This window comes from Haliotis rubra, unplaced genomic scaffold, assembly GCF_003918875.1.
Source record: "Haliotis rubra isolate DU_JTF1 unplaced genomic scaffold, ASM391887v1 Scf1, whole genome shotgun sequence".
Classification (NCBI taxonomy): domain Eukaryota; kingdom Metazoa; phylum Mollusca; class Gastropoda; order Lepetellida; family Haliotidae; genus Haliotis; species Haliotis rubra.
The window spans coordinates 4,068,750-4,091,804 of record NW_025764891.1 but is presented as its reverse complement, the minus strand read 5'-3'; the positions used below and the strand labels follow the sequence as shown (position 1 = coordinate 4,091,804).

At 41.6% G+C, this 23,055-nt stretch overlaps 1 protein-coding gene across 3 annotated transcripts in view; it reads left to right on the top strand.

The window, feature by feature from the left end:
- The window catches only part of LOC124272371 (myosin heavy chain, skeletal muscle-like), a 44,024-nt gene that overhangs the window by 16,734 nt on the left and 4,235 nt on the right, over positions 1-23,055 (top strand). The window contains exon 1 of one of the 3 annotated variants that reach the window (XM_046707722.1): positions 7,385-7,470. The exons of 1 other annotated variant lie outside the window; for it this stretch is intronic. Coding sequence is in view for 1 of the 2 variants with exons in the window: in XM_046707641.1 (XP_046563597.1) it covers positions 16,353-16,388 (36 nt within the window). In the remaining variant the exon portion in view is untranslated. Of the gene's footprint in view, positions 1-7,384; positions 7,471-16,265; positions 16,389-23,055 lie in introns of those variants that run through there. One more of the 3 variants, XM_046707641.1, reaches the window with a different exon arrangement.

Genomic DNA, 23,055 nt, shown 5'->3' with positions numbered 1-23,055 from the left:
TTAGACTGAGAAACGTGTTTGTTGGTTTAACTTCGCACTCAGCAATAGTCCTGGGCCTAGATTTTCGAAGCTCTCTTAGCGCTAAGATCGTCGTAAGTTAAATAAATGTTAATGTATGGCAGTTAACACTATCTTAGCGCTAAGAGAGCTTCGAAAATCTAGGCCCTGCTATATAACGGTGATCTCTAAGTACTCTAATTCTCGGCAAGACAATCCAGTGATTGACGCGTTTATGTAAGTTACCCTGACCAACCAATCAACTCTGATGAGTATCATGACAAGCACCGGCTGCTATGGATCCACAGTCATATCTGGAATCCCACGAGTGAGTGAGGCTGCTTTCAGTCTTGCCCTATCACGATGGGAGACATCGATAATGAATACGGTGTTTCGATGTTGAGGATCGAATTTGGTCCGTCGGTGCAAGGTACCAATGCATTAACTAAGTATTAGACTACCTCCGTGGTCCTTAACGGTAAGTGGGACGGTGGGGTAGCCTAGTGGTTAAAGCTAAAGATCCGGGTTCGATTCCCTACATCGGTACAATGTGTGAAGCCCACGTCTGGTGTCCCAGGCCGTGATATTGCTGGAATATTACTAAAGGAGGCGTAAAACCCAACTCACTCACTCACTCACATGTACAACCGCTTCTGGGATCTAACTGAAACAACGTGTCTCTTTCTGAAACAGTGATCGAGAAGATGACATTATACACTCATGTAATACATTTATTTTATATATTTAACATTTCTTTTAGTGATGGTTGTTCATAGTTGGGTCATAGGCACCAACGTTAATTAATTAATGGATGTCATTTAAAGTCGTAGACACGTTGTGTGCCGTCATCATTGGGGCCTAAATTCGCCTTGCAGAGTTGCGTCCCTTAGGCGTGCCAGAATCCGATGATGGTGGCTTCTATTCTCGATTTTCCCTGATTATGATTCTCGGTTTGTCTCCAAAGCGACGTACGTCAAAGACCTGCTCTCCTCCCACGTTGAGTTCACAGTGGGGTAGCCTAGTGGTTAAAGCGTCCGCTTGTCACGCTGAATACCCGGGTTCGATTCCCCACATGGGTACAATGTGTGAAGCCCATTTCTGGTGTCCCCCGCCGCGATATTGCTGGAATATTGCTAAAAGCGGCGTAAACCCATACTCACTCACTCACCCAGTCTGAGACATTACGGAACTTTGTTTAAAGCTGCGTTAAGCCAGATTCACTCTCTCAATCTGAAACAAGATTAGAATACAGGAATTGATTAATAAATAAAATAATTTATTTACATTTAATAAAGACTTAGTGTAGTTTTAAGGTGATCCTTAATCCTTAGTCTGTCTGTACTAATGGAGGTAATAGGTTTCTATTCAAATCCTCCAGTAAAAAATGTTGTGGAAGTCTGCGATCTGTTTCAATTTGTTATTTATTCCCCCATTAGGCTTACGCGCTTTGATATAATTGATTACTGTCCACAGAGACATCAGTCCCAACCAATGTTTATCTTGAGTTTGTAACCAAAGGTAGAACTATCACACACTGACATGTGACCTGTGCTTGTTTTGTTTTAATCAAATATTGTCAGGTACTAATACACTCCTGTCAACCGACGGCCCCCCACCCGTGACTTTTGTCTACCCCCAGTAAGGGACGATGACAACACGAAAACCCCGTCACCATTTCAGCAACGCCTGCATCAAGACAGATTAGTTCAGCCTTTGATGTTTGCAGTCGGTCAATATCGATAGCGAAAAATAGAGATCACGTGACCTATCAATTCTAATCATGGCATTTTGTAGTATTTCTGGAGAACCTTTGTAGCCATTTAAAGTAACATGTCATGTTTAAGCGTGTTGCTTCGGGGTAGGACAAAAACAGTGCTGTGTATTGTGATTCTGCCTCTGAAACAACGATTGCCTGTCATCTAAATGTCTGCAGTGGTCACTTTAAAACAATGGCAGCAGCGATACAAACAGTGCCATCAAGATATTGGCACTGTGGAACAAATATTTGGTTGATCGATAACATCGACTAAACATTGGTACAGCACTTGACACTGGTGTCTTTCCCTGGCACAGCATTGATACCCTTCATGTTGGACAAAGATGTCCGTATTCTCGTTGATCGCCTCCTCGAGCTGTAGAGCTATTTGTAACTGTATTGTTGTTCCAGCTAGCTCCAAATGTCGGTATTGGTGCACTCGGGGTTTGTGTCCAAAATAACCATGCTTTTCGTTAGCAGCCAATAGAAGTGTCACAATGTCTCGCTTGGGTCTGTCAGTTTGGCCATTCCCTTTTTAATAATCTGCAAATCCAAGATGGCTGCCGAAATTCAAGATGGCTGAATGTGTTTCATAATACCCCAACGTCTTGTATCGCTCAGGGTTTTAAAAATATGAGTAAATGTAGACTGACTTTTTTCTTTTTATCATTACTTTTTAGTGAAAAATCTCCTCGGTCTCTACCAATACCTTTTCCACTCCCTATGTGTAAATATTACAATGCGATTGCTGTCAACTAAATACTTTCTGTGCAGAGTTATGAATCGAAATTATACGTGAAGTCACATTCTGCCAGTTTGTACAACGACCGATGTTCAACTGGTCGACTCTGGTAACAAACAATATATTACCTATTTGGATGGGCTCATTGTAGTTTCACCAAGAACTGACCCCCTCTGTGATCTCAATTGTTTGACCACTGGCAGCGTCATACTTTAAAACAAGGTAATTTTTGTTGCCCTGCCTGGCGCTCGCGATTAAGGACATAGAACAAGGAACGGACGGCATGGAGTATACTGTGTCTTGAGTTGGGTGTCAATGTTTAACTGCGTCATGGTCTCTTAGTGGATTCGATTCCCCACATGGGCACAATGTGTGAAGCCCATTTCTGGTGTCCCCGCCGTGATATTGCTGGAATAATGCTAAAAGCGGCGTAAAACTAAACTCACTCACTCTCTCAGTGGAGTAACACAACGAAACCAACGTAAGTCCAGTAGACGCAGACACACGTACATGAATGCACGTGGCTTTACAAGTTCAATTATCTTGAACCTAATTTCAGCTCATCTCGCAGCTAGCCCGTGCAGATCCGGGTTAGAATTGATCTTCAGCAACCCACGCTTGTCGTAAGAACCGACTAACGGGATCGGGTGGTCAGACTCGCTGACTTGGTTGACACATGTCATCGTATCACAGTAGCGTAGATCGATGATAATGATGTTGATCACTGGAGTGTCTGGTCCAGACTCGATTATTTACAGACCGCCGTCGTATCGCTGGGATATTGGTGAGTGCGGCGTAAAACAAGAAACAATCAGTGATCTCGCAAGAACTTCAAAGCATACATGCGTCTCAAAGTCTCCTAAACTGCGGAGTCAGTGATGGAATACTACATGGTACGTAATCCGTTAAAGTCAGTAGACGATCTTATTCAAAGGTTGGGACACACATTGTAATTATTTCACTGTCTGTGTTGAATTACACGCGATGAAGGAATTTTAATCATTGAGTCAATGTGTATTTCTCATCAAGTATCTAAGCAAAGAACACAATTCACGCATAGCAGCAACGTGTTATTAAATTATTTCATTTAGAGTGTATTCTCTCCGCTCGTTGTGGAATGTTGATAAGAGGATATCCAGTTTCACGGGAGACATGGTGGCAGTTGGAGCATAGTCTCTATGACGTGCACATAAAACCCGGGCCATGCCCAATCACCCGGATCAGACAATCCGGACAAACACTGATATAATCCCTTCATATCCAAATACCCCAATTAGACCCCACTGTGGGATTCACAATTACTTATGGCTGATTTGGCTCTCCTGAAGTCACACCCGGAGTTTATCAACAGTTACATAGCTCATCTACCGCCATCGACAACGCAACTGGAAACAGCCTAAGCGCCTACATAGTGTGGGAGGAGTTTTACACCTTTTACGGTAATAATATGACTTTCTGACAAAACATAATTGTATTACTTCCATTCAATTATTAGCCGTCCTAAAACAAATTAAAATTTCCGGGCCTTGTTCTGAAAAAGGAGAGAAAGTAACGGTGTAAATACTATGCCCACCTTGGTACTATGTTTCCGAATACCGATCCATGATTTCAAATGCAAAAGCTCATCCGATCCAGAAATATTTGCTTTAGTTTTAAAGTATAAAACCGTGCTGGTATGTGAAGTATTTAATTATTTCGGATAATCTTGTGATTATACAAAACCAGTATAATTATTTTGGTGCGTGAGAAACTTTAATTGAGTTTGTTATTGACCGAGACTTTCATGATTACTAAATGTCTGGGAGCGTGATCGATTGATCTACCAACATCAAAGGCATGCACTACAAGGGCAACACCAAGATCAACGTGTCTGTATTTGACCCAAAGACCTATTTAGGCTAACGAAGCCAAACTATTACTGAACTTGGTATTGTGAGTGAGTGAGTTAGTTTTATCCCGCATTTAGCAATATTCCAGGAATATCATGGCTGGAAACTGGGTATAGCGTATTCTTTTTGATGAAACGTGGAAATCATTTCATCCCCGAGGTTTATCGGAAAGTGAGCGAGTCTGATTTTATCCCGTGTATTATTCTTGGTTTTTCAATAGACTTTGGAGTCGAACCTCTGTCTTCGGCTTCACAAGCTGCTTTACCCGCTTGATTATCCTGTCGAAATTGTCGCGAGTTAGCGAGTTGGCAGGTAGGACATTTTGTTTCACAAATACTTGTGAGCACGCACTGTTTCCAATGTCAAATGCTTACAATGTTTCCATTGTCTTTTGGACTGGGAGTGGTAAAATCAGGTTTCAACCGGTGTAGCAAATCGTTGCAAGAACCTGGCTGGATCAGCTTCAAACAGAGCGAGATTTTCACGAGAATTTGTTGTTTTGCGTAAGAAGAATCAAACGCACAGATACTTTCTTCATTGCCAAAGTTTCTTTGATAAAGAAAATTTCTCTCTCCCGTGAAATGGCTACACTAGAAGGTCGGTCATCCCCATACCGTCAATTCTCTGGATCATTTCTTGCGGATGTCGAAGGACGGGGACGTCTTCGAGGCTTTCCCTGTCACGCAACTCTGATGCCCACCCATTTTCGGTAGAATAGGAGAGAACCTTTCCAAGTATCTTCATTAGAAGTACTTGATCACAGCACATTCCTCAAGTTTGTCCTTTCCAAGCGTCACAGACCAAGGATCATTTGACTGACTTGTCACTGCTCAACAGAGTTACTTCCCTTGATGACATGCTTCTTGACACCAAGTAATAGCAACAGGGGCGGTAGGGTAGCCGAATGGTTAAAGCGTTCACTCGTCGACCCTGGTTCGATTCCTAACGTGGATACTATGTGTGAAGCCCATTTCTGATGTTGATGGAATTTTGCTTGAAGCAGCGTAACACCATACTCGCTGACCTTTGTTTGAGTGGAGTGAGTGAGTTTAGTTTTACGCCGCAGTCAGCAATATTCCAGCTATATGGCGGCGGTCTGTAAATAATCGAGTCTGGACCAGACAATCCAGTGATCAACAGCATGAGCATCGATCTGTGCAATTGGGAACCGATGACGTGTCAAGACAATACTCACTCATTGTAATACCCACAACAAAATATTTAAGTATTAGATGAGGCCCATGTTTACAGGTTCACACGGTGTAAGCGGGTTCCCACTGATGTATAAATATGTGTACGTTAACATTTTCACATGTAAATAGGATTTGTAATCCATTATTTATACTGGTAGTTTCTGTGGGGTTTATTGTGGTCGTTCTTTAGAAACAACTGCTTTATCAACTGACACTAGGGAGAATAAATATTTAACCTTGTGAGGCTAAAATAGTTAATTGCTACGTGAAAAGTACTCTGGTCTTAATTTAGAACGGTGACCAACACATGCAGTCACCCAGTGGCTTTTCGTGTTGGTCACGGAAGCGTGGTAACGAATTCATATTCTAGCCTTTTAGGTTCTCTTAAGTAATGATGACCAATTGGATGAGCTAAAAGATTATATTTGTGTGTTTGCTGTTTAACGCCGCAATCTAAGGTTGAGCCAAGCAAACATACACGTGATTGACATCATCATCTACGCATAAGATGTCATACATTAAGCAAATCAGTGAGTCTTTCGAGAAGGATCGGTTGCTGAAGACCAATTATAGCCCGTATATAATTCTACTAGTCACTAGATTTCTCCGTTACATAAGAGTCGAATATTAATACAATGTATCCGTTTAAGGATCGGCCATTTGCTATGCTATGTATGTATGTTGTTTAACGCTGCACTCCTGCAGTATGGGGGCGGTGGGGTAGCCTAGTAGTGAAAGCGTTCGCTCGTCACGCCAAAGATCCGGGTTCGATTCCCCACATGAGTACAATGAGTGAAGCCCATTTCTGGTCGTGCCCCGCTAATTAAACTCACTCACTCACGCCTGCTGTGTGACTACGGTCTGTCATGTCAGCGAGCCTGATCAGCGGATCCTGTCAGCCGCCTCTAGTTGCTGAATATCAGTTCTTAACCGGATCTTCACAGGTTTCATTTGCTATGGGAATATGCTGTGGAGCTGTGGGTATAAAGGGAAGATCACAAAAGCAAAATATGTCAGTGTCTGGAGATTGGTCATACAAAACAATACACTGGCGTACATGGAAAGGTCGTCCTAAAATAGGAAAGGGATGGAGCGATAGGTCAGTACTTTCAGTTCATTACATGCATCAAAAACTAACTCACTACCCCTGTAACATACGCCCGGTTCATTCATTCTTTTACCACACCCAACCCTTGAAGATTTGTCTTCAACAACCCATGCTTGTCATCAGAACAGGCTCGCTGACTTGGTTGACACATGTCAGCGTATCCCAAATGTGTAGATCGATGCTCATGCTGTTGACCACTGGATTGTCTGGTCCACACACGATTATTTACAGACCACCGCAATATAGCTGGAATATTGCTGAGTGTGGCGTTAAACAACAAACAAAGGCACACCCCTCGAAACGGAAATCACCCGCTTGTTCGATGACAGGAAATACTAGTAATTACTTCGAGGAAATGGATCCTTATTATAACACATAATACCCAAAATACAGTAATAATGTTGAACATGGAGACACATTCCTGCTTTATGGGTGGGTATATAAATAATCGAGTCTGGACCAGACAATCCAGTGTTCAAGGGTGAAGATCGGGAATATTCCACGATCACCTGTAAGACAAAGACAAACAGGGCAATTCAATTTTCAGCCTGATTGGTCTTAATGACTCCTCTGTCGTACAACCGGCTGATTAGTGCCGTGTTAATAATTAACACCCGAACCGCCAGAACGATTGCGCCATGTAGCAGGCTGGCAGTGTGAACCACTTTGTGGACGCGATGAAGGGGTTCTGTTATGTATTATAGATATAATCATTGTCGGCAGTCTCTATAACGGAGGTAGCTAACTTAGATGTGTCTTGTGGATACTCTCGCTGCAGCATGTAGGTAAGTAGGGTATAGTCTTCTTTGAAGAGAGAGAGAAAAAAAAAGACAGGGGAAGGGAGAGAGAGAGTTTTATGGTTTTAGCCCACACATTGGGTGAACCGCCAATGGGGAAATTGGGTTCACACATTGTGGTCGTGCAGGGACCTGTGCGTTACAGGTGGGCGTTTGTACCACTAAGCTATCCTACCGGTGCAGCGATAATGCAACGATACTGCAGAATGCGATATACAAATCATCCTGATCATGCATGGGGAACACATTATCTTCTATAGCTAGATTTTGGACAGACATTGGGTACTGTGGAAATATTGACCAGAACAGTTTTCAATCAACATCAAAACGGCGTTGATAGCAAAACCTTGTTCAAAATGGCTGTATAACATACATGTATATACGAAATACTGACCCCCCCAAAATATATATATATAATATGCTTACATTAATTCTTGAAATGTCGCGTATATGATGTCCCTATGCTGATTGCTCCATATGGTCCCATGTTTCTTAAGGTAAATACTTGACCTACCTTTGTGGGACCGGATACGCTTACCTTTCTGCGAACACCTGTAATCATTACTATAGATAGTGAATCATATACACGCGGATTTCTGAAGATTTGTGGACAGGTATTTTGTCGTATATATTACTCAGCAAATCGACATTTCCTTACTTCCAGGTATATTTTGGTAGCTGATCCATGTTTTATAGATTATTTACGCTGTTTACGTGTTGAATAAACAGGTAGAAATATGAAACCACTCTTTGTTGGTTCATAAATTAGATCAAATATGTGTAGCAGCATATACAATGTATAAGGTGGAACGTTAATCGGCGTGACCCTTACACATAAGGGGGTGTTAAACCCTCATGTAAACACCTCACGTTGTCAGAGACATGTACCCCGGGTACAGCCCTAATCCTTCCCGATCTAAAGGATTCCACACACCTGTCCCTTATCGAGTAACGAAGAGCTAACAGTGTTAAGTGATGCGTATATAGTGATGTTGATACGTACACTCTGGGGTGATACTGTTAATATACAATGTCCTTATATGTAGATTGGTGGTGGGTATTGCAGAGAATTTTCATATTGCGATATATTGCAATGCGAAAGCATGTATTGCGATATGTATTGCAATATATTGCGTGAAGTATTTTTACACAAAAAACTACTTATAATCGAGGTAATTGCTTGATTTATAGAGCAAATTCACAGCAAAATCACTATGCTTGATTAAGCTTTAATAACAACTTTTATTCATGATTAAAAATAAAAATGTGAATAATATTTGGCACAAACGAAAAAAATGAAATATCCGAAGATTTCCGAGTGTTACGAAGTTTTCCGAATGCAAGTCAAAATACCGGTTTTCGATCAGCGTATCGCAATACGTATCGTTTTCATGTCTGAACCGGTTATATTGCGCAGCCCTAATGTAGATATATGACTTGTTATTTGTTTTAAGGTTGGTTTGCTTAGTTCCTTTAACACAGCTTTCTGCGCGAACGTACTTGAGTGCATGTGTGGGTGAGTGAGTTTGGTTTTACGCCGCTTTTATTCCAGCACTATCACGGCGGGGAACACCAGAAATGGGCTTCACAAATTGTGCCCAGTGGGGAATCGCACCCGGGTCTTCGGCGTGACGAGCCACTAGGCTACCTCACCGCCCAGTGCATGTGTGAATGGAGTTTTGGAATAATCCTGCAACGTTTCTGAAGCATGTCATTTTAGTTTCACTCTGTAGTTTGATGATGGAATATGGTTTAAACTAGAGTAATTTCATCACTACAACGTCGTAAATTAAGTACCAAGAACACAGCATACTGTGTCTTTACAGTTATCTTCTTTTCAAAATGGCTGCCCTGGTGGCCATTTTGAAAAAGTATATTTTAGCGCATTACCTGGTCATAAATAAACGTATTGCTGTGTAATTAGGTACATCAAATGTGTGTTGAAAGTCAAAATACATACCTCTTTAGCTGCCTGTCATAACGAATCATTCACAAAATTAATTGAATCTTCTGATTCAATCTAAATAATAATGATTAATTAAATTTCTGTAAAACAGTGTTCAGTGTGTGTCCTGAGAACAATATGTTGCTAAAACAGTTCCATTCAGAGAACACAAATGGAACTCTTGAAGTGCTTTCAGCATAAACCTATTCCAACTTCTTTGAGAACCGCCCATGACTGATACTACTGTTGCATTAATGTGTCCGCGGTCTGGCATCCAACACCATTGTATATCTGAGCGCCTTTGTGTGATTACGAACATCTACGAGGTTCTTCGATCAAAATATACCTTAATTTTGCTAGTTCACTTCACTAATGAGGCGATTTTCCATTAATCATTGGTTAAGTTTAGAAAAAGACTTATTATTCGACTCTGTTTATCAGTAAATGCCAATTCCGTTGCTATGTGATGTGCTTGTTTTGAACCGTTACTAGGTAAATGCCGTGCGTATCTCTTTCTCAGGAACATAAGGTCACGTGGAGACCCAGAAACGGATGAGGAAATATGTTATTGGATGTATCAGAAAAAATGATATTAACGTGTAAATATTTTATTATTTGCCCGACAACTGTCGAGCAGCCTGTCATTATCCTTATATACGTGATTCCTTAGGTAATAGATGGTTCATACTAATTAGTTGCAACTGTTCCTCTCGTTGTGTTGAAGTAGATTCTGCGCGTGCACAAGTTCAGTTCGGATACAATTAACGAAAATCGTTAAATCCGCGGATTGTATAGCAGATAGAAAAGCTGTTAATGTTTTCCAGTGCACATCTGGCTGGTTTCGGAAAGCATTAAGCAGATAACGGCAATGCTGTATTATGCTGTGATTGACGAAATAATACTGATCAGTCACGAATGTTCAGACACGGGTTAATCAGCTCTCATACCTGTTTGACACTCGTTCGCAAGCTCGGGAATACTTACGGTTTACCGTCATATACGCTGAGTACCATTGACTGTGGGTTAAAACAACATTCACTCACCTCACCACATGACATCATTGGATTCATCAAATGCTACAAAACTGGGGGATTTCGCAAACGTAAAACACTCCATACCCATGAGACATATGTTTGGTTAAAACTCCAGAACAGACCAGGGTCCCGTTCCTCAAAGCGATCGTATCGCTACGACTGTCGTAAGTCTATGTTAAAGTATGGGAGTTACGATCACCTTAGCGCTACGATCGCTTTCAGGAACGGGGCCCGGCCACGGGCCCCGTTTCTCAAAGCCATCGTAGCGCTACGACAGTCGTAAGTCTATGTTAAAGTATGAGAGTTACGATCACCTTAGCGCTACGATCGCTTTGAGGAACGGGGCCCATGGCCCTTATTCTCGAAACGTTCGTAGCTCTAAGAATTCTTAACTTTGATCGTAGCCAATGTGTTAAGAATGGGCTTAAGAAGTTCGTAGGGATACGAACGTTTCGAGAATAGCTATCCTGGTCTGTTCTGGAGTGACGACAGGTCGTAACGTTACGAACGCTTTGTGGATCGGGACCTTGGGCACAGTCCACAAATTGATCGTAGCGCTAAGGCGATCGAAGCTCCCATACTTTAACTTGGATCTACGACAGTCGTAGCGCTAAAGCGATCGTAACTCCAATACTTTAACATGGATCTACGACAGTCGTAACGCTAAGGCGATCGTAGCTCCCATACTTTGACATGGATCTACGACAGTCGTAGCGCTAAGGCGATCGTAGCTCCCATACTTTAACATGGATCTACGACAGTCGTAACGCTAAGGTAATCGTAGTTCCCATACTTTAACATGGATCTACGACAGTCGTAGCGCTAAGGAGATCGTAACTCCAATACTTTAACATGGATCTACGACAGTCGTAGCGCTAAGGTAATCATAACTCCAATACTTTAACATGGATCTACGACAGTCGTAGCGCTAAGGCGATCGTAGCTCCCATACTTTGACATGGATCTACGACAGTCGTAGCGCTAAGGCGATCGTAACTCCCATACTTTAACATGGATCTACGACAGTCGTAGCGCTAAGGAGATCGTAACTCCAATACTTTAACATGGATCTACGACAGTCGTAACGCTAAGGCGATCGTAGCTCCCATACTTTGACATGGATCTACGACAGTCGTAGCGCTAAGGCGATCGTAGCTCCCATACTTTAACATGGATCTACGACAGTCGTAACGCTAAGGTAATCGTAGCTCCCATACTTTAACATGGATCTACGACAGTCGTAGCGCTAAGGAGATCGTAACTCCCATACTTTGACATGGATCTACGACAGTCGTAGCGCTAAGGCGATCGTAACTCCCATACTTTAACATGGATCTACGACAGTCGTAGCGCTAAGGCGATCGTAACTCCCATACTTTAACATGGATCTACGACAGTCGTAGCGCTAAGGCCATCGTAACTCCCATACTTTAACATGGATCTACGACAGCACTGGGCCCGTTTCACAAAGCTATCGTAGCGCTACAACTGTCGTAAGTCTATGTCACAGTATAGCAGGTACGACAGTCGTAGCGCTACGAAGCTTTGTGAAACGTGGCCCAGGCTATAATATCACGTGATCTGAAGTAACAAGGCTAACAGTGACAATAATCACAAAGATTAGTCCCGTTTTATATTAATTATATACTCTGGTTTACAGTTCGCGTATGCAATGATTATGTTAACGAAATATACTTGCGTATACTGACTGACTGACTGTAACCAATATTCCAGAAATATCACGGCAGGGGACACACTGTACTCACGTGGGAAATCGAACCCGGGCCTTCAAAAGGCGTAACGAGCGAACGCTTTAACCACTAGGCTACCCCACTGCCCCCGTGTTTAATGAAGTGACTGATTTATGACGATCATTGGTCCCAGTTGTGTTGATGTTGATGTTGATGTTGTTGTTGTTGCTGCTGCTGCTGTTTTAAAGCTTCTGGGTCCATGTTGGTCCAGTGACCTATGAGCTGCCGAATCTGACTGCAAAGGGACGTGCCTTAGCTATGCCTGGACCCGGTGACTGTAAATTTGAACGTAAAGTTCAACCTGTTTTGTCATCTGTGTTTACGTGCTTGACCTGAGAAGTAAACATCAAGGACCTGGGTCTCTATACTTAAAACTGACGAGTTTTGTTATTACTAGAAACTATTAAAACCATCGTTAAACCCCGCCAGTTAAATTACCTGCGTCGTTCACTTAGGCAAGGCCTTTTGTATCACACTATTTCATGTTCAAAATTGCCACGTTTTTCATTGTGGATCATCATTATTCATAAACCCGTTCCTCAACGCGTTCTTAGAACTCAGATGATCGTATCTCCCGTTCTTAATATAGACTTAAACTAGTCGTAGCGTTGAGAACGGGACCAGCAAGTTGCAAGAGTTAACACGTGGTCAAAAGGGTTTAAAACGTTCTGCATTAAGAAACAGCAATGTTATTAAATAACTGTTCAACATTTGGGGAATTTATTTCTGCGGATAGATTCTCCATATAATTAGCAAAAACCTGTACGAGGCTAAATAATCATCTGTATTTTGGTAACTGTTGACTGATGGGGTGGTCATGTGGTTAAGGCGTTCGCTCGTCTAGCAGAGGGTCCGGGTTCGACTCCTCACATGATTACAATGTGTGAAGCCCATTTCTCGTGATCCCCGTTATGATATTGTTGGAACATTGCTAACAGCGGCGTAACACCCAATCCACTCACTCTTTAATTGTTATAAAAACTTCAAATAACTCGAGTTTTAGTTCAAATTTGTCAGTCGTACAGTTTATCTTATAAATGACGTACATCATTCTGCATATCTTGAAAGACATGCGATATTTAATTGCACACACAGTCCGTTTATAGTTTACTCATTCAATAGATTGATTGTCTTGTCGCCTCAAGGCAAGAACACTATCAACAAAAGGGGCGTTTTAATACGAGGATCTGAAAGTGGAAGTTGATTTTATCACCTTATTAAGCTATAATAACATACGTGTTGACCCAGGAAGGGGTCACTCAACACAAAGACGTCAACAGAAAGGCAGGTCATTCTCACCTTTGTTGGTTCCGGGTGTATTTAAGTAGCTAACACGGCCTTGGGCATGTGATGCAATACGTCAAGCTTCAGCATTATCTGTACGTACACGTGGGAAACGCTCTCCAGTACACTTGAAACCATTGAAGCAGGTTGAACGTAAGTTTTGTATTCACTACTGGATGAGACAATCTTAATGGTTATATGTTGAAGGAGTTTTGTCCTGTTTGTATGCCGGATCTTTTACTTGAAATTAAGTGTATAAACAACGGTTATAACGAACTCGAGGGGGTTACGAATTGTTAACCGTAGTTCGTTATATATACTCATTGCGCGTTCAGCACCCACTTAGTGGTTGGATTTACAGCTATATACATTTCCATTATTGTTATTGTTATTATTATTTCGACTTAATTATACATAATGTGGCCGAACAAAAAATATTCGACATATCCGTCAGTTCGTTATAAGCGTATTTGTAATTTATTGTATTTATTGTATTAATTGTATTGATGTATGCTGATATCAGTACAAATTATTAGGGCAAACGAAAATATACCGACTTGTTGATTGTGTAAGTAAAAACTTAAAAAACGGTAAGAAATGAGCCTGACCACCCGATGCCGTCAGTCGCCTCTTACGACAGACATGGGTTGCTGAAGACCAATTCTAACCCGGATCTTCATGGGTAGGGTGTGGTAGGAAGTGAAAATGGTTTTGGCATTGCCAAGCAGTCTTTGAACCTTCTGACTGTGAATATGAGAATATCAGGAACCAGCTACCTGTGATAAACAAGGTTATACCACCCCACATGATTATAAGGTCTCACGTTTTAACAGAACCATGGTAAATATGACAGGATATCGCATTTACAAGAAGTTTCCTATTTTTGGAATTTTGTATGTACATTGTCATTGATATATGTTCGAGTATCAATATCGTTAGGTATGAAACCATGTACTTAAGGGTATAAATCTAAAGTATACGATGCCATATGTTTCGTGAAAGTAGCTTCAGAGTGGCAGTTTTATGGATCAATACATTAGTATTAAAGGGAATTTGTGCTGTAAATTCCAGAGCCTATCCCACTCCTACAATTGCCTCTTAATAAATGTAACGAAACATTACGGGAATTGTTTGGTACACAGCTATATTCCAAAGGCGAAAGTTGTTTTGAAGTCTATCCTACACAGATTGTGTCTGAATATTTTCTGTGGATTAGAAACGTCATGGCCCATCGATGTTCAATTACACAACAGTTGGGTGTTTTAAAGATTAACTCTTATATATTTGAGTATACACGAGGTGATAGCCTAATTTACCCGTGAAGATCCGGGTTAGAATTGGTCTTCAGCAACCCATGATTGGTTGGTTTGTTGTTTACGCCACACCCAGCAATATTCCAGCTATATGGTAGCAGTTTGTAAATAATCGTGTTTGACTCGTCAGGCTCGCTGACTTGTTTGACAAATGTCACCGTTTCCCAATTTCGTAGATCGTTGTTCAAGATGCAAGTCACTGGATTGTCTGGTCAAGACTCGGTTATTTACAGACCGCCGTCATATAGCGGGAACAGCTGAGTGCGGCGTAAAACAACATACAATCACACTAATAGTCCAATTATGGACAATGTATGAATCAAAGCATAGTTACGAGTGAGTGAGTGAGTGGGCGAGCGGCTGGACGGTGAGTGAGTCAGTCATTTGTTGTGACATAGGCGACACTGCTACGTCGTGAACGAAACCCAGTCGTTTCCAACACACGAACTACACGGTTAACCTATCTACGTCATCGATTAAACCATACTCTACAAGCATCAAAGTCGTCAAGCATCAATGGTGTTGTTTGTTTTGCTACCAAGCGAGCAGGTCCCTCATGCGGTAAATGCACAATTAATAGTCAAGTAAGCGGAAAACGTTTAGAACAGCTCTCTAAATACGATTGACTTTATTTCATTAAGGTAATAAACCACTTATCTCGATCAAACCTTCAACAAGAAATGTCCTCAAGGCCATTGAACTTATAAATACAACATTGACCAATATCTGTTGCACGTCTTAACCTCGTACCGAGAAGACAAACAGTCTTTTTTGGTCGTACTCATAAATTAGGTTAACCGAGAAGAAACTTGGGATCACATTTCCCAAGGTTACTGTCAAGTCAAGAAGTAAATCGGTTCAGTTCTATTGTTCAATATACATGGCCTGCTGTAACTTAATTTTACCTTTAGCACATGCTATTTAGCCAACTGTTGACCTTAACTTCGAACACTGGCCGAGACAGGTGCTACCAGCGATATCTAGAGCTTACATCTAACGTCGATTAGCTCCATTCACTAAGGGCTTGTCAGTTCACCCTGTTTATTATTTCGTGGGAACAGTATTCCTGAACGAACCGGACTTGCACCGCTTGGTAACTCGATTTCATGAAATATTTGCTCGGCTTTGTTCGTCAGGCCGAGCAGTGATAGAGAATAGGAGGTGTAGTGTTCTTGTCCATTTGTATCGATTAACCACAGATCGATAATTAGAAATCGCAGCGCACGCCTTATTGTGTGACCACGCCGACATGGCCAGAGGGCTGGATGTTGGACCAATCAACTAATATTATGTTTGACCTGAGTGTTATGGTTCTCTCTACAGCCCTACCTGGCAGGTAGAATAACGCCGTGTTTACCTGTAATCTACCTGTGAGAACAAAGGTGTCAGTCACCTGGAACGCCGACTGTGTACGGGTAACGGGCACCAGTGTCTGTGTTACCTGTTTGGATAATAATATCACGGACAGGAACGCGTTTTCTACGCACGGCGCTGTTTTTACCTGTTACCTGGGTTTACTTGTTGTGTTAGAAGTTCCCGCGGAATGATAACAGAGCCGGAAGCCGATGAGAGGATGGAGGTTGGTGTACATTGTAAATCTGTAGACTGTTTCCTCCATGTACCGCTGTGGGACCGAGCGAGGTACGACCCATTCAATAGCTTTACCTGGGTGGTTTCATATACATATGCTGATTAACAGATCGTTCACACTCTAAATCTTATTGTTGATAAAATATTGTCATCATGCCAGGTGTATTGCTAGGTACTAACTAGAATTGCCGTTAAAATCATTCATGGTATGTACATCTCAGCGCTAAACGGAGGCTGTTAAATGCTGGACATTCAGTTGTCGACTTGATCTTATTCCGTCATTATTCAAGGAAATATTTTATAAACCCAGCTTTGTGTGTAAACATTTTGTATTGTACATTGTGGTGGAGCGTGGTATAGCAGTTATACAGCAGGTGTTTTACACACATTAAATAATCACTGTTAATCCCTTGGAAATATTTGATAAACACGGTTATAGATGTAAACATGTTGTATTGTACATTGTGGTGGAGCGTGATATAGCAGTTAGACAGCAGGTGCTTTAAACTAAAATAACCACTGTTAATCCCTTGGAAGTATTTGATAAACACAGCTATAGATGTAATTATGTTGTATTGCAAATTATGGTGGAGCGTGATATAGCAGTTATATAGCGGATGTTTGGCACCTAAATCATCACTGTTAATCCCTTCGGTAACATACCTGTCACGAAGAAAACACCTTCCTTGAACCGATATTGTACAGTATAGAGGGAGTCAGTATGTGAGAGCGTGCTTGGGGAGATTCAGGTGTGCGGAGGGAGGGTCAGGTCGGGGTTTGGTGAGAGTGTGTGTGTGTGTGCCTGTTTGGTGGTAAGGGTGTATAGTGAGAGTGTGTGTGTGTCGTTGGTGTGGGGAGAAAAGGGAGAGAGGTGTTACTGTTTATTTTCATAGCTATGTTGTCGACAGCGTCATCGTTTCCACTATGTAACAAAGGCTGCACAAAAATCTTTTCGGGATGTTAAATAGTATGATGATTAGGGATTTAATTCAAAAGATACCGATTTAGGTGTAAAAATTAAACCAATTGTGTCAGAATATAACACCCTGTAAAATATGCCCTATCATATACTGACAGAAATATATACAAGAGGACACGTAGCAATCCAGAAGAATAATGCTCTTTTTTATCTGCGTAATAACTCAGGGATATACCATGGCACTGGGAGTGTTCCCATTGGTGATAATCATCACTGTATATATACGTCATGCCAATCAACATGTACCTATATCCTATATGTGATTGACCTCAGTTCGTGTTCTCTGTCTGGTCCTGATAATGGCCACGTGCTTGACATTTACATAATATAAGGTTCTGTACTCAAGTTATAACATGACACGCTAATCAAACCTCAACAGGCTTAGCCCACGTGCAAATGGCACACTTAGCCCATATATCCAACTTTACTGGACAAAATAAGTTAGGAATATTGGGGGTTTTTTGTGATTGATATTTTATCAGTGTGTCAATGAATAAATAGATCATTATTCATAATTTCAAAATTTACATATATCCCTAACTATTTTTGTCCAGTATATTTAAAATCAAGATATCCGTAGGATGTATATATTTTTTGTATACATGTATATAAGCCATAAAATTGAATTATATCTTTGTGTAAACCCATATTCGTTATAGATTGGATCATAAACTTTGCCTTTTTTATTAACAAGTCCATATTTTTATGTACACAACGCCCATATTCCTTCTCTGTTAATGTGTTGTGTAACGTCTTTTGTGTGTACTGAACCTGTCACAGCCTGCTTTTTCACATTGTATTAGTGGTAAATGTACATGTTTGAAAGGTATGTAACACTTATTAACTACGTCCTAAGATTTGAATTTAAACATTGGGTTAAACTCCTGACACACAATCCGCCAAGACGCGGTTCAGTGACCCAGGGTCGATAAAGACGTGGTTAGAGGTGTCACAATGTTTTGACAACGTAGCATAAACTACAAAGACGGGTTGGCCGTACTGCTCGCTTCTTTAAACTGACGCTTAGTGAATTGCATTTACATAACAGGCTTTATATAGGGGTTGGTGTACATGGAACCCTGAACTTGATCTGGAGACGCAGTCATACTGCAGCTGAATGGTAAATCTAGTACCACTGACCCGGAAAGTAATAATCGTACAAGGGGATATAAAAGGGCAACTGTGGTATAACTCATCACTGTTTGACTGACTGACTGAGTTTAGTTTTACGCCGCTTTTAGCAATATTCCAGCAATATCACGGAGGGGGACACCAGAAATGGGCTTCACACATTGTACCCATGTGGGGATTCGAACCCGGGTCTTCGGCGTGACGAGCCAACGCTTTAACCACTAGGCTACCCCACCGCCCTCATCACTGTTTGTAAGTGATTCATAGACACTTGATGAGTCGGAACTCTGCTTTTAGTAGAAGTTGTTTATGAATATAAAAAGTCTTATATTTTCCATATGTGCTTTGTCGAACAGGTCTCCCACTTGACATTGCAGCTATCCGTTTTAATGATATCGTGATATGCATTCATGACAGGTGGAGATACTGAAAGGCAAAAGAAAGGTCTTAATATTGGAAATGACATTTAAGTATCAATGGAGTATTTGAACCTATTTTTTAAAATATACATTTGAAGTCAAATTGAGCAAAATATGAATCATGGTCGTATAGAATGTTTTGCCCAATAAAGTATTGTTTGAGATTAAGGTTTGAAATGTTTTTGTTTGTGGAACGGGAAGAGTTCGCACAAACACAACATTGAAATCGAGATGCACGTGCATCATGCATGCATTCAGGCATAAATTGCCGGCTTGAATGGCAATCGTTCACTTGTTTTCTGAATGCAGCAGCTATATGGGACCGTTTAATGATGCCAGTTATCCCATGATCTACGGGTGGTTTCAACGGAAAGCCGTACACACACTGCTTTATGCATCGTCTGTATGTATACTGAAAGGCAAAAGAAACGTCGCTAGTTTCCCGGTCACGTGACATCTAATCACATGTACCCCGATTGAAACTGCAGAAATGGTTAAGCTTGGGTGCAGAGCAGTCATAAAGGTTTTGGTCCTCGAGTGCCACCCAATAAAGCACCATGAAGAGCGAATGACAGCAGTACGTTCCATTTCTGCCGTTTCAATAGCGGTACATGTGATTAGATGTCACGTGGCCGGAAACTAGCGACATGCGCATGTCAGTATTACGTTTATGTGAATGATATAAACCGTTCTTTAGTATCACACAGTTATTTTTATCATGCACATATCAGAAGTATTTTAGGCTCAAAACATTTTGATAGCCCCTCGTATTTGTGAATGTGTGCCGTGTCATGCAATTTGACATGTAGTCTTGTAAATCTATATGATTACGTCCTCTGACTGACAAATCTGACAAGGGGCTGTGTTAAACAATAAGAGTGTGTTTTACAGTACTCTGGAACAGTGCTGTGTCAGTGCATGTGTTCTAGTTATGTAACGTACACCACCACTTCGTCGCTGTAAGGATCTTAATCTCTAAACTACACCAATTCAGGCCGTCTTTGTTCAGCCAAGATGAATCTCAATACCAAAGATTAAACTCCATTTTGCCCAGCTGTGCGTTGAGGTAACTGACTTTTGACATGCAGGTAAACCATGTGATTACAAAACGATCCCAAACTCGATCATTATCATCATCCTCGTCGTCGTCGTCGTTGTAACCTAATTACTGACCTAGATGAGGAGGTTTTTGTTATGGTATTACTCTGTGAGTGAGTTGAATATAACGTTGCTGTCATACATTTACAAAATGCTGATACAAATTTACATAACTTAAACATAGAGATAAGGATATATAAAATCAAATAATCAAATTAAACCCCTATCTTTTAGTATACACAATAAAAGAACCATAATAGAATTGAGTGTCACAGCTGGACCCGCCCACCCTTTGTGACGCTGGCCGCCATTTGTCATTGGTCCTCGATGCCTCGAGCGAATCGCAGCTTCATTAATAGATTAGATTTAATGTCAATCGAGGTAAAGCTGGCATAAGTAATACTGCTTTGGACAGCGTTATAGTTATATCATGGCGTGTCAGCTTGGAGGAAGAATAGGGCCAATAGTGATGAAGGTGACAGCAAAGGCCATGCGATTTCGTCTTGCATTCCCAGTTGAGTGAGTGAGAGAGTGGATGGGTGGATGAGTGAGTGGGTGAATACGAGAAGTAAACATTCCAAATAACAATCATGTATAATGAACCCCAGTTAATTGATGCCTTCTAATCCGGAAAGCTTCATATTCCGGACGAATACAGTTAAGAGTGACTCTACCACGTAACTGTAATTTGTTGATCAGGACCCCTGTGACTCTAGCTTAGAACAGGTCCCAAGAATGTTATGCTGATTGTAAAACGCTGTCGTAAGGTCGCTTGGTTGATTCCGTGACGTTGGTTGATTCCAGCAGGGATCATTGTAGACTGCATAATCACTGGATTGTCTGGTCCAGACTCTAATACTTACAGGGCGCAGTTTCATACCCGGAGTAAAAATACTATAACAAGCGTAAATAAACCAACAAATGCTAATCCGGACAAGAAAAGGTATGGTATAGACTATATTTTGGCCAATGGGATACGTACAATTTCAAATATGACAGAAAACCGTTTTTCACAAATTACGGACGTCACATGAATAAGGTTTAGACGTTATTGATTTTATCAGTTGTATGACTTGGACTTGCAGCAACACTAACTGCATGTATCAAAAACGCTGGTGTTAGAGCTTTTTTACAAATATTTTGCTGGTATTTGAACATGAGAGGCATTTGACCGAAGCTGACTTCCGAAAGAGCTGCTGATTAGAAACAGTATACACATGGAAAATATGATATATTTGGGTCACAGGCAGATTAGGAGAGGCTTTGAGATCACAAAGTTGATTGATGGCTTATTTGTAGCGCGACAAATCGTTATTATTCACTCATATTTCATCTTGTCATGAGTCGAAAACTTGCATGTGTAAGAAAGAGTGAGTGGGTTTAGTTTTACGCCGCTTTAAACAATATTCCAGGAATGACAGCAGAAATGGGCTTCACACATTGTAACCATATAGGGAATCGAACCCAGGCTTCATCGTGACGAGCGAACGCCTTAACTACTAACCCCGTGTAAGAAAAGAAAATACTAGTTCTCAGCCATTTGAACATGCCTTAATCACGTAAAAATTCCAAGTTTTCGGCAACGTTAAGATATGATATTTAGTTTGCCAAAAAGGACCCTTGTCCTACCTCGTCCTTCGTTAAAGCGGACGATTTCACCAGGATGTTTGCCATTCTGATGAAAGAGGTGTCAGTGTATATATAGAGCGGACACCTTAGATTGTCTTTTCGCTTTGGGAACCGATTCCTGATGCTTTAGAGGTGAACAATCTAGCTATTGTCATACCCGACAAGGCCCATGAAGATCCGGGTTATATTTGAGTCTTCAGCAACCCTTGCTTGTCGTAAGAGCCGACTAACGGGATCGGGTGGTAAGGCTCGCTGACTTGGCTGACACATGTCATCGTATCCCAGCTGTCCAGATCGATGCCTATAATCTTGATCACTGGATTGCTGAGTCCGGTGTTAAACAACAAACCAACCAGCAACCAATCTTACCCGACGGTGTGGTTGAACATTGACTGCGACCCTGCCGCCATTGTGTCGGCGATGAAGTGATTTGCTTATAACGGTTCTTTGTGAGTTTGACAGCTCGGATTGCCGGTTCGGATCAAAGCGTGCTGATATGTCCTGGCGCCGCTGGAACAACTCGACCAGATCAACTGTGCTGTGATAAGCTACCCCTTTCTGTAATAGAGCACTAGGTATTCAAAACATACCCCGTTGGTAGATAGCCCTCCTTAACCTGTGTTGTCTACCTGCATATAAGTGTATTATTGACATGTGAGTATCTCTGTACTAAGGGAAGACTCTGGTGGCACATTGGTTAGCGTTCGATTCCTACAATGGTTCAGCTAAAGAGACATGGTGCAAATGGGTTACCCAAGGAGTACAGTGCTAGTTGCACCAATGTCCCGCGTTTGACAGCTTTGATTTGAACAATTTGTGAAGCCTATTGATGGTGTCCTAGTCGTCCTGTTTGAAAGAGTAAAACACAGTTCATTGACCCATCCGACGGCCAGATCAGTCACCCAATCACCAACACCACACCACCCTGTGCTTATTCTACTCCCACCTCCCTTCCACAAATACGTGCACACTCTTTCAGCCATTCACTCCCTCACGTAACCACACTAGGTGGGATAGCCTAGTGGTTAAAGCGTTCGCTCATCACGCCGAAGACGGTTCGATTCCCCATATGGGTTCACTGTGTGAAGCCCTTTTCTGTTGACCCCGCCGTGATATTGCTGGAATATTGCTAAAAGCGGCGTAAAACTAAACTCACTCAATATCAACCACTCAGCCGCTAAATCAGAACCAACCCACCCAGGTTCCGCCCGCTCACACAATGTTCGTTTCAATGCGATTTGACGTTGCAGGAAGTGTGTAATAATTCCGTTTCAACCACTTTGATAATTCATTACCCTGGTTTTCATGTGTGCGTGGTGTTTGTAGAGCAGTACTAAAGGCCCCGAGAGACCCGGTCTCTGTGGGTTTAACTGCCATTGATTCCAAACTGCCATTCTCAT